This window comes from Haliotis rubra, unplaced genomic scaffold (assembly GCF_003918875.1).
Source record: "Haliotis rubra isolate DU_JTF1 unplaced genomic scaffold, ASM391887v1 Scf149, whole genome shotgun sequence".
Classification (NCBI taxonomy): Eukaryota; Metazoa; Mollusca; class Gastropoda; order Lepetellida; family Haliotidae; genus Haliotis; species Haliotis rubra.
This window is the reverse complement of record NW_025765436.1, coordinates 1,107,142-1,125,125: the sequence shown is the minus strand read 5'-3', so window position 1 is coordinate 1,125,125 and position 17,984 is coordinate 1,107,142. Positions and strand designations below refer to the sequence as shown.

General features: G+C 38.1%; 1 protein-coding gene across 1 annotated transcript in view; it reads left to right on the top strand.

Moving 5' to 3' along the window:
* LOC124270009 (transmembrane 9 superfamily member 1-like) overlaps positions 1-12,364 on the top strand; it is a 28,534-nt gene extending 16,170 nt beyond the window's left edge. The window contains exons 7-15 of the mRNA XM_046705033.1: positions 5,403-5,466; positions 5,632-5,703; positions 6,229-6,376; positions 7,137-7,262; positions 9,294-9,386; positions 10,055-10,165; positions 10,644-10,806; positions 11,170-11,361; positions 11,809-12,364. Of these exons, the coding sequence (XP_046560989.1) occupies positions 5,403-5,466; positions 5,632-5,703; positions 6,229-6,376; positions 7,137-7,262; positions 9,294-9,386; positions 10,055-10,165; positions 10,644-10,806; positions 11,170-11,361; positions 11,809-12,010 (1,171 nt within the window). The 3' untranslated portion in view covers positions 12,011-12,364. The remainder of the gene's footprint in view (positions 1-5,402; positions 5,467-5,631; positions 5,704-6,228; positions 6,377-7,136; positions 7,263-9,293; positions 9,387-10,054; positions 10,166-10,643; positions 10,807-11,169; positions 11,362-11,808) is intronic.
* The last annotated feature ends 5,620 nt before the right edge of the window (positions 12,365-17,984 follow it).

The following is a 17,984-nucleotide window of genomic DNA, read 5'->3' as shown; positions in this document are numbered from 1 at the left end:
ATGTTTTGCATACCTGTCTGCCTTTGGCAAAGCAGTAATATTAATGGCACGACAGTGAGGGGTTCAGGGCTCATATCCCAGATGGGGACATTTGGACGTTTTTGATTGTATGGATGAACAGTGTATTTTTATATATATTAAATGATATTTTCTTGCCGACACCTTGTTACAAAGAATGGACACTAACCCAAGGTGGTGAAGGGCCCAGTATTATGTATTTTTGATATGAGCAGAAAGGTTTTTCATATTTTTTGTATATAACTAAACACAAAATCACCCTCATTCACACTCAATCATACAATTGCACACACGATAACAGTAATATAAGTCAAGTAATTACTGGTATCCTTCTCTGGCCAATTTATGCTGAAGACATTTACAATCAAAAGTGAATAATGCACCATCCATTTTCTCACGAAATCTGCTGATTATAACCGTGTGATATTTTATTTCTCATAAGAAGCTGTCTTTTCAAGTGTTCAAAGCTGAAAGCTTTGTCTTGTACCTTGCATTTATAGCTGAAAAATGTGGAAAGTAAAATGAGAAAATAAAAAATGTCATTAGAGAGAATATTTTGTTGTAAGCTAATAAAATATACTGGGCATTGAGGTTCATATTCATTACATGTTGACACTTTTGGTTTATACAGACTCCAAAACTCTCTGACCATATCATATTCCAAACATAAGTGTTGAATGGTTTCTGTTTCACAAGGCAGATGTTAAAGGCTGGGGTTCAAACCTATACACAGATGGGGTGTGGCCTCCTTGCCTTGTCAAAGCTGTCTTTTGATGCAAAGCAATGCAGTATTCAAGTACATTCCATGAAATATCACAAAATTTACTTACCGGTTCAGGCTGATATTAAGTCATAGTATAAAGAAGTAAGTTATGAAGACTCACAGCAAAATGTATGGATGCAGAGAGTCTACAAAACATACAGTTTGAAAATATATGGAGGTTTGCGCCCAAGCCTTTAACATCAAGTGTCATGATTAAAATTGTTTTGCTAGCTTTGCTTCTTTATAGGCTTTTTACATGCATTTTATTTGGCATATTTTCCATATTTGTTAGAGTCTTAATGATGCTCATAATTATTTGCAGATCTAGACATAAAATTCAAATCACAATATTGTGTGATTAACCTGGACATAAGTGATGTTAGAACTGTTTGTAAATTGTGGGTGGACCAGATTTGTTGATTGTTTTACAGTGTGATATTGCTGGAATATTGCTGGAATATTGCTAAAAGCAACGTAAGACTTAACTCACTTACTGCAGTGAACTAGACATGATTGAGCCTTGCAATCTGATGGAACATTCTTTCTGTTAAAGCCACCATGTTATCATGATGTTCATATGTCAGTGGGGGCGGTGGGGTAGCCTAGTTGTTCAAGTGTTCGCTCGTCATGCCCAAGACCTGGGTTCGATTCCCTACATGGGTAATGTTTGAAGCTCATTTCTGGTGTCCCCTGCCATGATATTGCTGGAATGTTGCTACCAGCATTGTAAAACCATACTCTCACTCACTCACTCACTCACTCATGTCAGTGAGTGGGTTGATGTTACAACTTTACAACAATGTATCGCGTTACAAGGCTGACAATTCCATTCATCACTTTACTACTCCATTATCGCAGTACATAACAATATATTGCATCCCCAGTTATGTTAGTGTAAAACACATAAATAACAACAGAAACTGTTCAATAATGAGCCTATGCAGATTTTCAGGTATTTCTTGGTCAGCTTGGCCTTCAGTTTCACTTGTCATCTCTGATCTCTGGAATTTCAAAATATGTCATTTAGGGTTGTGATTAACCTGCAGAAAGAAAGAAAGAATATTACCATATGAAATAAAAGCACTGCATTTGGATGAAAATCATATCACACCACGGTAACAGGATATGTATCGTATCACAACTTCACTGTATCTTTACACCAGGAACATGTGACATGTTTATACCACAGGTGTGATAGGTTTGTGATCATTGATGTCAAGATAGACCCACTGCTTTGGTGATAGTCCCTTAGTAATTTACTGTAATGATGAACATTTACGGTTTACTTATCATTCCAGATGTGCTTTCCTAACTGTATACATACACTTATCAGAGGGGTACACAATGTTTTTGATCTAGACTACCAGTCCTTTTTGTGGAGTGGGTTTGATGGCTGACTTGGTGTGGTGGTGATTAGGTGCCTGACTCTGAGGATGTGGGTTTGAATCCTGATGGGACTCAACCTAACAAAAGTACTAGAATCTGTACTTTAATGAGAAAGTGTAATCCCAAATATAATATCTGTATACATACAGATTATGCATATTCATTATCCCGTATATTTGAAACAAAGTACAGTGATACTCTGGTGCTGGTGAATTGTTGTCATGGTTACAATGTTACTGTTGTATACCAAGCCAAACTGGACAAAGGCCCCTGTTATAGAGGAATGTTGTGTATGACACAGTTGTTAATATTCCAGCAATATCTGGGACAGTTTCTGATATCTTAATCTAGCAAACCGTTCAACCTTTCTTTTCATCCATGTGAACATTATAATCTGATTAGATGCATTATATCAAGTCTCAACAAAATGTTCAGTTTTTGCCTTCTCACACAGTATCATTTCATCAAGTCTTTGTTATGTTAAAATATTGATAAGAGGCATATGCTCATAAAGAGAGTCACAGATGTGGTAGCTTGTCAATACTTCATGCATCGCTGCTATGATACTGCCAATTTATCAGATGTCAGCTGTTCTCAATTATTGATATTTGAGGCTCAATTAATAATGGAGTCTTCGAGCTCAAGGGAGAAAACTCTGTTAATCCACAGAACTGGCTACTGGTTTCACAAAACCAAATGTATTCCCATAGATTGCTATAGTAACATTATATATTTTTAAATCATCCAGGCTGTCAACAGCCATTCCATGTACACATGGGTACAGTCTGGCCTTCAAACTACAATAAAAACACAAATTCCGGCTAACTTATCCTGCTAATGTTCCGAGCACAGGAAGCTGAACACATCACCCCCAGTTCCGCAGCAAATGTCACCTACTTGAAAATATTCGCACACACATTAAGCATAAGTCATGGTGATAAAAATGACAGCACTAAATACTTACAATTGTGGTCAGTTTTAATTACTGGATGAATGTTCTTTTATAAAACATAAAATCTTACACTATTTCATCCAATGACACGTCTCTATCTCTTCAGATGTTTACATACGCTACTTGCTCAGGGAGCATGTTATTCTGATTTAGTTTAGTGGAACTTACTGCAGTGTGAGCTGGGGCGGTCGTCCAGCCTGTGGTGGTTAATGCATTCCCACCTGGGTACAATGTGTGAAGCCCATTTCTGGTGTCCCCTGCCATGATATTACTGGAATATTGCTAAAAGTGGCAAAAAAACACTCACTCACTCACTCACTCACTCACTCACTCACTCACTCCTCACCACTCTCTCACTCCCTCACTCCTCCTCACTCACTCTCTCTCCTCTCTCTCCCTCACTCCCTCCACTCACTCACCTCTCTCTCACTCTCTCTCTCTCTCTCTCTCTCTCTCTCTCTCTCTCTCTCTCTCTCTCTCTCCTCCCTCTCTCTCTCTCTCTCTCTCTCACTCTCTCTCTCTCTCTCTCTCTCTCTCTCTCTCACTCTCTCTCTCCTCTCTCACTCTCTCACTCCTCCTCTCTCTCTCTCTCCACTCACTCACTCTCTCACTCACTCACTCTTGGATGCACATAAACCCATCATTTTCAGTGCTGCTAAAATGGTTCCCAACAAATGATACCAGATAACAATATGTCAGACGACTGACCTGTTTCAAATGTATCTTATTAAATGCTTTGTAAAACAAAGCTGAACAAAAGAAAAAAGGTCTTATGTTTCAAGAACATGGAAAGCCGCAAGACCCTTGTGCTGTTGATGGTAGCACCGTGTGACAGTGGCTATTGTGATGTTACTAGTTGTATAAGCTGATTTATTGATTTGTCACTATACTGGTTAAGCTGGGGTTTTTTGGTATGTCTTTACTGTTTAGTGATATAGCTTGAGAAAGGGCTGGTTGAGACAGAAACAAGACAAATTTAAGATTTTTTCCTAAAATATTTGCAAACTAAAGTACTGTCAGAAATAGAAAAAAATATAAACAATTCACATTTAGATCCACAATTTATGTAGTTAATATGTGAAAGTGTTCAGCCTAACTACAGTCTCGGTGGTAGGGAGATAGGAAATGTCAAAAAGGGACTTTACTGAGGAGAGATTAGTGCAGAAATTAGCAATGTGGTTTTTTTCTAAGTCCAAGTCGACTTATTTGGAACAGACCTTGGCTTTATGCAAATTAGTGTGCGATGACATTGTATTACAAAGGACACTTATTTTTCCTTATCCTGACTCATGCTTATTATCCCCCGCAACGCGTTTTGCGAGGGGTATTAAAATGGACTCCGTCAGATCCCGTGCAGAGTCCAGAACTCCGTCCGTGGCAGATTTGTCTTTTCCGGAGCAGAACTCTTAAACCGTTCACTATTTCTTCACCAAAGTTGGCACATAGATAGATCTGGTGGTGTACTGGTGCCTTTTGGTAGTTTTGGAATTCTGAATGAAATATTTTTGGCGTTTCCATGGCAACAAGTTTGACTTAGCCTGAAATTAGTGGTAGTGCTCTTTTCCGAGCAGAACTCTAAAACCGTTCACTATTTCTTCACCAAACTTGGCACATAGATAGATCTGGTGGTGTACTGGTGCCTTTTGGTAGTTTTGGAATTCTGAATAAAATATTTTTTGGCATTTCCATGGTAATAAGTTTGACATAGACTGAAATTGCTGATAGTGCTCCTTTCTGGAGCAGAACTTTAAAAACCTTTCAATACTCTCCTTCCACTTTTCTATATACACACCTAAATATTTGACATAATCATAACTCGTAGACATTTTGCCATTGAGGGGGATATTGATGACTTTGTCTTCTTGTTATGCTTGCTCCTTCCTCTATGCGAATGATAGTGGAACACTTGAATCCCTTGTAGTTCCCTAAAGCGGACGTAAAAAGTAACTCACCCACGAGTTTCCCCTTGCATACCTTTTCCCGCCAAAGGCAGTCACATGACCAGTCATGCTTGTCACTCTCTCCTTCGTCGCCCTTGTGGATGGTTGGGGTGCACAAGAGTCCCTATACGGCACTATATCTTTAATTTAGATCCTTTTATCAAAATTTTGCTGTATATGGCTTTAGAACTGTAAATACATTCATTGTATATAAAAAATCTTGTCAAAATATGTTGTGTTTTGTGACATATTTGCATCGTTTGTACTTTGTTTAGATTTGAATATGATCATATTTTTGCTGATACATGTTAGTTATTATGATTAATTATTGTTGTTTTTTCAGTTTGAAATATGAAGAAAGAGGAAAAAGACTTCGTGACAACAGCTTCTTCCCCAAGACTTTGGAGGTAACACTGACCTTTGGAAACATGAAACACAATTTCATTCACTTTTATAGGCATTAACATTTTGTCTTAATTTTATATGTTTAATTTGTCAGCCACATCTGGAACCATCTTTTATCATGGAGAGAGGTGTTGTGTATTGTTGATATTGTTGTGTTCTATTTCCAGATCCACTGGCTGTCGGTCATCAACTCCATAGTGCTGGTGTTCCTATTGATTGGTTTTGTGGTCATCATCCTGGTACGTCAGATCATTTAGTTATCACCTTGGGCTGAAACGGGCCTCATATTATGAAATACGTAGGGACTTGTCCCTGTGATGACATGTAACAACCATGCATCACATATGTTCTACATAGCATGGATAATATTTAGTCAGAAGTAACATTTTGATTACCATGAACAGTGATAAGATATGAGGAAAATAGCCTCTAGTACTCTAGTGTAATACCGCTAGACTTGTGATGTCGTAATGGTTTACAGTTATGACGTCACAATGCTAACATCTTTGTCACAACGATATTAGACCTTGCTTGATTTGCGGAAAGCTGAGTCATCACACTGTAGGGCAGTTTCTACCAATTTATGTTGGAGAGTAATAAACAGAATACTAAACTCACTTCCGAGACATACCTTTTTTATTAAACTCGCTTTCGCTCGTTTAATACCAAATCATTAACTCCTTTAATAAAAATGGTATTACACGGAAGGTCATTTAGGACCCTCTTTCTATATCATCGACAGGTTTTGTCTTGTTGTGTTGTAGACACGGGTTCTGAAAAGTGACTTTGCTCGCTACAACCTGGATGAGGATGACAGTGAGGATCTGGACCAGGACGACAATGGCTGGAAGATCATACAGACTGACGTGTTCCGCTTCCCTGCAGCCAAGAATCTTTTCTGTGCCATCCTAGGTCAGTTGATAGAATACTTTTCTGTGGTCAAAGTCACTGCAATTTGCTATGCCAAGTTTCATCCTTTTGTTGTGCTAGGAGACACGGGTCCAGATTCTTGAAATTACAGGATTGTGATACTTGGTTTGCCAGCAGCAACCCCATGTCATGGATTTCACCAAGTTTACATGTCTACAACCTGCGTCAGTTGGGACTTTCTTCCACAGCAGTGTTTTTCCTAACTTACCGAGATGCATGTGAGACAGAATGTGTGTGTTTGAAAAAACTACAGGATATTGTCAGTGTTATCTGATCTGTCTGATGTTACAGTGTAAAGTTGCAAACAACAACACCTCTCAGAGGTGGCTATTCATTCGGCCTTAAAGTCTGCAGCAACTGACGGTAAACTTCCCACACTGGAATCCCTATTTTCAACTAAATAAATTATTTCTCTCTTAATGTGTACACTACATGGTTTGGAATCATAAATTAATCTTGAATTTGATGACCCCAAACATGCATTGTATTGTAGCTGTATAAAGTGAGTGAGTGAGTTTAGTTTAATACCGCTTTTAGCAATATTCCATCAATATCATGGTGGGGGACACCAGAAATGGGCTTCACACATTGCACCCATGTGGGGAATCAACCCGGGTCTTCCATGTGACAAACTAACGTTTTAACCACTAGCTACCCCACCGCCCCATTTGTATAAGGACAGTGTGCCGTATGTTGATGACACCATTAGAGAAAGGCTTGACAGTACTGTCTGTGTTTGCAGGTGTAGGAAGTCAGTTTCTGTGTCTGGCTGCTGGTATCCTTATGATGGCACTGATGGGAATGTTCAATGTACATCGTCATGGCGCCATCAACTCTGCTGCCATCGTCCTCTATGCCTTCACTTCATGTAAGTACAGTTGAGCCTGTAGACTGCCTTTGATGTACCGAGTACCCTGAGCTGTTGTCAACTCAACTAAGCTAGCTGTATGAGGAATCATTGGTTACCATGGTTGGTGTGTCATCATTACCAAAGCTCATGTAAATCACCACCTTGACATAAGTGAAAACACTTGAGAGTTTCCCCACTGTTACTTTATTTAATTCGCCAGAAGCTAAAATACTAAAAGCAGGTTTATTTGCAAGCCTTGATCTAAAACACTTGACATTAGCACCATGGTTACCATGGCTACATGTAGTTGATGGACAAAGGGACATGAGATGCATCAGCAGCAGATGCCGAGATTGTCGAGATGTGTACAATGATTCACTCTACAAGTGGTTGCTTATCTCATGTATGACTGTTGTTGAAAGGTTTTGTGCAGAAACTGGAATGAAGGTGAACCTGAAAAAGACTAAAATAATGGTATTTCGCAATGGAGGTCCGCTCAGGGATTATGAGAAGTGGTTTTTAAATGGAACACAAATTGAAGTTGTTAATATGTATAGATACTTAGGTATTGTGTTTACTCCAAGATTAGCATGGACAAAAGCGAAAACCTGTTTATCTTCTCAGGCGAGGAAGGCCATATTTTCTATCAACAATTATCAAAAATGTTTTGGATATATTAACCATCATGAATTATTTAAGATATTTGACTCTATGATTGCTCCAATACTCTGTTACGGATCTGAAATATGGGGAACAAGCTACTGTCAAATTATTGAAACTGTGCACACCAGATTTTGCAAGTCATTTCTTAAAGTTAGTAAAACTACCAACAACAACATGGTTCTGGGAGAGTGTGGGAGAGCTCCTCCAGTATCAATATATCTCAAGAGCAGTCAAGTACTGGTGCAGACTGATACAGCTTCCTGAAACAGACTTCCTTATCAGGCATATCTAATGATGAAAACCCTCGATGATAATGGTAAAACAACATGGGCTTCTCTAGTATACTACCCATCAAAAGTTTAGACTCACCCTAAACTCACTATATGTTATGTATAATATATGGTTACATCGAAGATGAATTTCTCCACTAACTTGGGAAACCAACTGCAAACTTTATGCAGATGAATTGTGCGAGGATCATGCATAAATGCATGTGCAAATATCGATCATATCATGCTTTTGATGCAAAGTTTTGTGAAGAATTTGCCAATTTTTGATTTTCATCATTTACTGAACTTGACAATAATCTTTTCAAATAACTTGTTTTACAATACATTAGTTCATGTTAAACAGTACCTTTAAACTGAATGGAATATTTTGCAAAGTCAAGTTCAGAACTCTGAAGTAATGGCTACATTTTACACTAGTGAGTCTAAACTTTGATGGGTAGTATATTAGGTTGATATTATTCCAATATGGATTTGGTTTCTTATGGATATCTCAAGACATAGGCTGTATATCCACATTCATGGTAATTTTTAAACAGAAATCTATGACTGCTTCACTCAATACTGGCATGCATCACTATTTTCGTCACCCAAATGTAAATACTATTCACAATTTAAATCATCTCTAAGTGTCGAACCATATTTAACCAGTGAATTGCTACCAAATCAACGTAAAATCATAACTCAGTTTCGTGCTGTAACTTCAGACTTCGCGAGTGGAATGTGGCGTCATACAAACACCCCATATAATGAACGTCTCTGCCTCTTTTGTCATGCTGCTTGGCCTTGATTACATCGAAGATGAATTCCATATTTTATTAATATGTCCAAAATATTCCCAACAAAGATCTGATTGTTTTTCAATATATCTGACTCAACCACCCGACAATTGAAACCTTCATCCGATTGTTGTCATCAGACAATATACATATTTTAAAATCATTGAGTAAATATCTTTCACAAGTTCTACCCGTAGAAGGAATGATTGTCTGTAAAACAAATCAATACTAAACTTTACTTAGCTCTACTCAGTATGTATTTACTCTTGCCAAATGTATGTATTATGGGCCTTCTGTGTATGACTGTTTGTGTTGGGCAGGCATCAGTGGATACGTGTCCACCAACTTCTACAAGAGAATGGGAGGCGACAACTGGGTGTGGATCATCAACCTTACATCAGCTCTGTTTGCATGTGAGTTCACTGGATTACTACTACTAACACTTGATTGTCATGCTAAATATGATTGTGGTGTTGATGGCTTATACTGGCCCTGGGTAATGTTTTCAACATTTGAGTATTTACTCGGACATTGTCACTATTATTGACTAGGTTCTGTTTGGATTTTCCATATGTTTTTAGAAGTAGTTCTGCTATAAATGCCTTCTCCTAATGACCTGTTTGCAAACTCACAGTTACAATATGCATGTCTAATTTTTAACAGTAAGTAAGACATTGCCAAAACTTTTTATGCATTATTTCCTGCAGTGATATATACTGAACAACATGAGAAACGCACCACACTAAAATGCACCAATGATGCTCAGATATCATGGGTACATTTCAGTCTGACGGGGATATTTCGTATTATATTGGTGGTGCGTTTCTAATGTTGTTCAGTATATTTGAAAATAATATTCCTGCATTCAGTCAGGAAATGAAAATCTGTAAGCTAAAGCAGCTATGCATGTTGAAGAAGATACAGTAGGTAGTTGCTCGGAGTGTGTTTTCACCCATACATCATTGGTGTAGTAGACTTGACTTCGACATTCACCAGTTCACACACTTGAATACATCCATCGAACTACTCTAGCTAGTTTAGCTGAGATTAAACCCTTGAAAAAGTTGAATGTTATTTTCAGTCCCCTTCTTCATTGTGTGGTCCTTCATCAACTCTGTTGCCTGGGCATATGGAACAACACAAGCCCTGCCCTGGACCACGGTCATCATGCTCATGGCACTCTGGCTCTTCAGTAAGTACTCATCACCATTCATCATTAGATCGACCGCCTCCGTGGTGTAGTGGTTAGAGCGTCCGCCCGGAGAGCGGAAGGTCGCGGGTTCGATCCCCAACCGCGTCATACTAAAAGACTAAAATATGGTACTTGTTGGTCCCTGCCAGGCGCTCGGCATTAATGGGTACATCAAGGACTGGTCGGCTCGGAGTAAGTATCATGTGTCTGAGTGGGGTATTCATGCTTCACTGCGGCATGGTATCTCAGTGGGCTAGCACTATAAAACCAGCTTCAGTCTGGGCTAGTACAAGCAGCCGCACATACACATACACACGCATGCACGTCGTCATATGAGCGAAATATTCTCAAGCACGACGTTAAACCCAATTTCACCTCACCTCACCTCATAATTAGATCAGAGTCATTGAAATATAATTTCCAAAGATGTTATGCTATTTCCATAAGATGACTTTAACATGTTATATTTCCCATTCAGTTGGCTATCCACTGACTGTCATTGGTGGAATATTTGGAAAAAACTGGGCTAATGGGTTTGATGCACCGGTGAGGACCAAGAATATTTCTCGGGAGATTCCATCTGTGCCATGGTACAGGTCTGCCTTTGCTCACTGCGTTGTAGGAGGATTCCTACCCTTCAGGTAAGGCATTGTCTGGTTCTGACTATCGGGGCTGGGGGGCATCTTTGTAGCTGAGTTTTAACATGGTGATTTACTATAGGAAATTGGACATGGATTTTAGAAATTGTCAGATCTAAAATTTAACTGGATTTGAATCAGCCATACATTTTGTCCACAATTAATAGTTATGCTGACAAGAGGCAATAATATGTGTGTGCATTAATATTGTGATGAGCAGGCTTCCTTTGATGTTGTGGACTTCCTGTTATTTTTCACATAATTCATTAGAATGTGTGACAGAATTGGGGCATGTACTTTCATGTTGAAATTCCAGTTAGTTAAAAATTGATTCAATGAGTTACGTTTCTGTTTGTCTAATTGCAGTGCTATATCTGTGGAACTGTACTACATATTTGCTACGCTATGGGGCAGAGAGCAGTACACCTTGTTTGGCATTCTGTTCATTGTGTACGGGATACTGCTCAGTGTTACTGCGTGTATATCTGTGGCCTTGACCTACTTCCAACTCTCAGCGGAGGATTATCGGTGGTGGTGGCGGTCAATCTTCAGTGCTGGGTAAGTTTTCTCCCTTGCATAGGTAAAAGTTGTGCCCCTTACTTCAGTTAGCCTTTAGACTTTATTGGTTTTAGAAGTGAAATGAAGAAAGTATTATTGAAATAATAACAGGTAGTTAGTTTAGGCTGGTTGTCCATATAAATGTCCTACTTATAGTTGATATGTTTATTATTCCCTGACTGTTCAAACTTTAACATATTTAAAGTTATTCCATAAGAAATGAATTCCAAGATAAGCAACATTTCAGTTGTGTAACTACTCCAGTTATTATTACATGACATGTTTTGTTTCAGATCGACTGGAGTGTTCGTGTTTCTGTATGCTCTCTTCTACTACTTCAGTTATTATTACATGACATGTTCTGTTTCAGATCGACTGGAGTGTTCGTGTTTCTGTATGCTCTCTTCTACTACTTCAGTTATTATTACATGACATGTTCTGTTTCAGATCGACTGGAGTGTTCGTGTTTCTGTATGCTCTCTTCTACTACTTCAAGCGATCCAACATGTCTGGCATGCTGCAGACTGTGGAGTTCTTCGGTTACACGTTGCTGGCCTGCTTTGTATTTTTCCTCATGCTCGGAACAGTCTCCTTCTTTGCTTCTCTCAAATTTGTCCGCTACATATACGTGAATCTCAAGATGGATTAATGTTTGGTTGTCATTTTAACGTGAGTGCACTTGTTGGGTGCTCAGGGTGCAGATGTTGGTTCTGGTGAGTGAAAGGATTGTGGTGGAGATATGAATTAACTTGTATAAGGGTAGAATAGTGTGGGACTCAAGTTCTTCAGTTTATTGTTAAATCTATTAAGTTTTCTTCCATGATGTTATTCTTTGCAGTTGAAGAATATTCTATTAAATGTGGTATTATGATATGAGAATTGTGTTTATGTGAAACTGAGAGCGTTAACTTCTGTTTGCATATATATTTTATAAAATTATGGAGAGATAAATATTTTGAAAATCATTAAAAACCTTGACAAAAATACATTTATCTACAGTGTATGAAATAAGGCTTGTATGACCACCCGAGATGGGCTAGATTTCTGACGGACGGTCTAAATTTACAGCTAGCCAGCCTTGATGGTCTGGTAAAAAAAATTAGATAACATGTTCCATACATCTGAGTAAATTGACCATATCTTAGAATCTATTCTTTGAAAATGACTGTTGTAAATAGACTATTAGACAGTAAATACATGTCTCAGGTTCATTAAATTATTCTTTGTAACTAAAAATTGAGTTATTTTCTTTGGATTGTTTGGTCTGGTCATGTCTGATTTTGGGCTGGTAACATTTTGAAGTAACCAGTCCTGATGTGTGGCTGGGTTTGGGGCTTATTTCATACACTGTCATCTGTCAGTAAATGCAGCCATGAATGCAAGGAATGGATAGCTGATGATGTTATTGTGCACCCAGATCTTTCTTGATCTTAATGTTTTGAAGTATGTGTGAACCTAGTACTGGCACAAGTGTCACCAGCTGGAAATAATGGATTTGTGATTATCATTCAGGATTTCAGGATGTACTGGTAACTTCTGTTGTGAAATTTGATAGAACCATTGTAGTTCCCTACTCTTTCACTTGTATGAGTATGTTATCACACTGGGCCCATGTAGGGATTTGGCTCAATAGGTCCTTGTTCTTGTATTTGTAAACTCTTATGATGTAGTTAATATTGTAGAATACAGTCCAATACCCCTTGTACTTACTCACAATTTGGCGTCTCATTTATTCAATGGGCCCAATTCTTTTGTGCAGAGTTGCTCCCTTAGCTCTTAGGATTTGTTTGTAATGGGTTCAAATCCCAAGTTCACCAAACTATCATATTTGGTTAGTAAGCTCCATAACAATTTCACCATTTGTTTCTCCGGTAGTTTTTGCCAGTCACAACTCAGCTCCTTTGTAGTTCCCGCACACATGAAGCTGCCAGGCCAGGATAAAACTGACAAACTGTTCCAAATAGTGTTAGACTGACTTCCTCACACAGTCTCAGCAAACCAGGCGACCAATTCCACATCTGGAGGCTGGAACTTCATTAGTAGCTTATAGCATGGGATGTGTGATTGAAGCTGCACTAAGCTTGATGAAGTCTTGTTAGGTGTACTTGCTGGTCTGTGTTCATAGATTGATAATCATCCATTGTTATCACCAGTGTTTCATCGTAAATGTGTTTGAATTATGGATATACCCATGACGTATCAATCTCAATTAAGTGTATTGACAGAATGAGTCGATTCCATATTTTTGTGTGTTTAAAGTGAGCCCAGATTTATGTGGCTTGAGAGAGATGTCCCATATTTTTCTTATTTACAAGTTGTGAATTAATCTTAACCATTACACTTAAAACAATGTCATTATTTGTTTATTACATGTTTGATCCAAGGTGAGAGAATGATGGTTGATTTTATGAACAAATTATATTATGGCAAAAATTTGTGGAAACTTCTGTGTGTTTTCAGCAGTGTCTTACTCCTAACAGTTCCTAACTACGCAAATATGGTGCATAGAGCTTTGAATTGACACGAGCCTACGTAGAGATACGTTTGTGGTCAATGAAGATATGATACAGTAAACTCCTTTGTCAGATATGACGTTTAATTTAAGGAAAATAAGGAAAGGGAAGTTAGTGAGGGGCCAGCAATCAGCTGATTGTGTTGTGGCCTTCATGTTCATGTGAGATGAGTAGGTGTGGATGTCAGAACAAGGGAAAACAGCAACAAGTGCTCCCTTCATACCAAAGGGACTAAGGGCGGTTTGGTAGCCTAGTGGTTAAAGCATTTGCTCGTCACGCTGAAGACCTGGGTTCGATTCCACACATGGGTACAATGTGTGAAGCCCATTTCTGGTGATATTGCTGGAATATTGCTAAAAGAGGCATAAAACCATACTCACTCACACCCAAAGGGACTATGGATGTTATTTAGTGATGAAATACACTCAAGTCAATAGTCAAGTCCATTTTCTAGAATATGCTTTTTCCCCCATTAACAATATAAGAGAATTCATCTTCGAAAAATTATAAATGCTTTTTAAATGTATATTCCCATGTTGGCACATTCAAAACAATCAAATTTAGAAGTGTTTGAATTTATATCATGAGCTGTTGGATATTAAATAAATGTTATGATACAGAACTGTTTTGGCAGGAGAAGTAGCTATCTTTTATACAGTGAGCCGTCAACACTTCAGTTTGGTGAGATTTTGGTGAGCAAGCAGGCGAGAACAAACCAAGTTAAAACAACAATGTACCTGTCTGTTTCGTGGTTTAAGTATTCACCGTTAGTATGACATCATGTATCTGTGATTCAGAGACATTTTGTGGAAGTTAGAAAGGATATTTAATATGAAGATTGTATGATACATATGTATGTCATATTGATGGCGAGTTGTGCGTTGTACTTTGAGATAATAATATTTGTGGCACCAAATTAGCTTTTATCTTGACATTTGCTTGTTTGTATTGCTTATGAATGCCAGTTTGTGAAGATGAAAACCTATGTACAGAAATGAACAGTGAGAATTATTTTGTCTCAACACTGCTGTGAATATACTACAGTCCGTTTGATTTCATTTGAGACTGATGAATTGCTCATGAACAAAATCTAATAAATGCAGTAAAACCAAATTGTGCACAGTCACATGAAATCGACAGACCAACTATGATGATTTGTCTCATAATTTTGGACATCCGAATAAAAAACTTGTTTAACAAACAATCATTATTTTGTTGTCGCTTACCGCTATTTTGTACGATGGGGGACCACTTGGTGGTAGAACATCCAGGCAATCAACAAGCGTCTGTAGTGAAATTCCAATATCATACGTGCAACTTGCACACCTAGCTGTTCTACCAGAAAGCGGTCTCCCCTCGTGAAAGATAGCGAAAAGTGACAAAATAATGATCGTTTGTTAAACAACTTTTTTTATTTGGTTGTCCAAAATTATGAGACAAATCATCAGAGTTGGTCTGTCGATTTCATGTGACTGTGCAAAATTTAGTTTTGTTGCATTTATTAGATTTTGTGTTAGTGAGCAATTCATCGGTCTCAAATGAAATCAAATGGACTGTACATCATACCGTCACTATATTCGGGAGACCTAGGATATGTTGACATGTCTGAATACATCATGTATCTAATTCAGTATGGAGTTGTCCACACTGATATGGCTTCAGTAAAATCAGAACTGTTAATGATAACACCTCGGTTTTCTTTCATCCACGCATTTATACATATTCCCTGGGTTAATTTCCATATGTTTTATTGTCCCCCGCCGCAACGCGGAACGGGGGACTATGTATTCAGCGGCGTCCGTACGTCCCGATTCTTGTTAACGCGATATCTCATGAACTGTTGCACCCAATGTCTTCAAATTTGGTGACAGCCTACATTGGGGGATTATGCAGACACCAGTCGATTTGGGTGACCTTGACCTTATTTTCAAGGTCACCACGACACTTTGACCACTTTTCAAACTCTTGTTAACGCGATATCTAATGAACTGTTGTACCCAATGTCTTCAAATTTGGTGACAGCCTACATTGGGGGATTACGCAGACACCAGTTGATTTTTGGTGACCATGATCTTATTTTCAAGGTCACCACGACACTTTTCACACTTTCAACTCTTGTTAACGCGATATCTCATGGACTGTTGTACCCAATGTCATCAAATTTTGTGACAGTTTACATTGGGGTATTACACAGACACCAGTTTATTTGGGTGACCTTGACCTTATCTTCAAGGTCACCACGATACTTTGACCGCTTTTTAAAGGCGATATCTCATAAAACATTGCACCCAATGTTTTCAAGTATGTTGACAGCCTACATTGGGTGATTATGCAGACACCAGTCATTTCAGGCATCTTGTATGTGACCCAAAAATAAAAAGTAGTAAATATAGATATTCCATTCTTTAGCGGCGGGGGACATTGCCACATCAGTGGCAAACACTTGTTTAAGGTTATTTTGTTGGCTTCTTTTCACCTTTTTTTGTATATTTTCCTTGAGGGGAAAAGCTAATAAATATGTGTACTTATGGTGCCTCCTGTTACAAGCATTATCAAGGAGACAGTAACATGGCAATACAAGGTTGTCACATGGAATTGTTTGCAGAAGAAATGTTTTGTTTTGGCTGGGAGAGTGGTATAAATATATTCTTATTACTTACTTGATTTAAAAGGGCAGAACAGTGTCTTTGTCCATTGGGATAGCTTATCATGTGTAATGGTCATTAACAAAACTGTAAATCCAGGGTTGGGGTATCTAATAAGGGTAACTTGAATTCCTACTGGGGCAGTGGCCATAATTTGCTGTTCAGAGTTATGCACCTTAGCAGCTAGGCTTTTTCTGGCAAAGTTTCACCAAAGAGATAATGATATTTGTCTTCAGGACTTTGCTGTAGGTATCCTTCGGTGTAGCGGTAGTATGTTAGGCATTTAGTGATAACACAGCAGTAGCATCTGGCAAATGTCCGGAAAGACTAAACAAACTGCTGTGGAAGATTTGTTGCAATAGCCTAATATATTATTCAGCTTTAGATAACGACATCCTAACAGCACAGTCATTTCCTGGCTAATTTGAACTTGGTTTTACAGAAGAGGTATTGGGTTATTATTTTATGAAAGTTTTGTAGAGGCAAAATCTGGGGTACTATTGGTATTCAGTTACTGGTATTCGTTTGGCAGGAACGAAGAGGGTGTGTTCTGCTTGAAACATTCTCTGCTGAACATTAAGTAATATCCTTGTAAATAGGCAAATTTGGGTGTACATTTATTTCACGTTTAAGACTTTTTGTTTAATCCCATCATAATCTCCTCATTGCCGCCATCACAAATGCCTGTATATCACTAAGGTTGTAAATATTTCCATTGGAGGGGTAAGCAAGTGTTCTTTGCAGAACCTTGTCTAGTATCACTAGAAGATAACTGTCTACATCATGGTAACTTATTATTGTATATAATCAATAAAGTCTGTTCAAAATAGATTAATATGTGTGTTGTTTGGATCATTTTCTTGTTTTATATTTTACATTATACATTTATATGCCACTATTCTTTGCTCCAGTTTATTTGGGAGTGGCTTTATATACTTCCTTTCAAAAGTTTAGACTCATTTAAAACACTCACTTTATGTAATGTGTATATATATAAGGTTTACATCGAAGATTGATTTCTCCACTAACTTGGGGGAACCAACTGCAAACCTTATGCAGATGAATTGCACGAGGATCATGCATCAAATTGCTGAAAAGCATGTGCAAATATCGTGCATGGGAACTGGTGTAAAGTTTTGTTGAAAATTGGCAAATTCTTATCATCATTTGAACTCAAGACAATCTTTTCAACGTTATGTTTATGTTTAAACAGTATGGAATATTTTGCAACATTTAGTTTAGAACGGTTGCCTGAAGTAAGTGGCTATATTAAACTTTTGAAAGGAAGTATATGTATCATTCACTGTTGGGTGAACAGTGACATTTAAACCAAGTTATTCGCCAAGGGATCAGACAACATGGTTTGACACATTTGGAGTGGTTTTTTTCAGTCCTTGGCATGGAGCGAACACTTTTGACCACAACAATTCCTCCTTGTTTTGGGTGTATGAAAGTTCATACCACC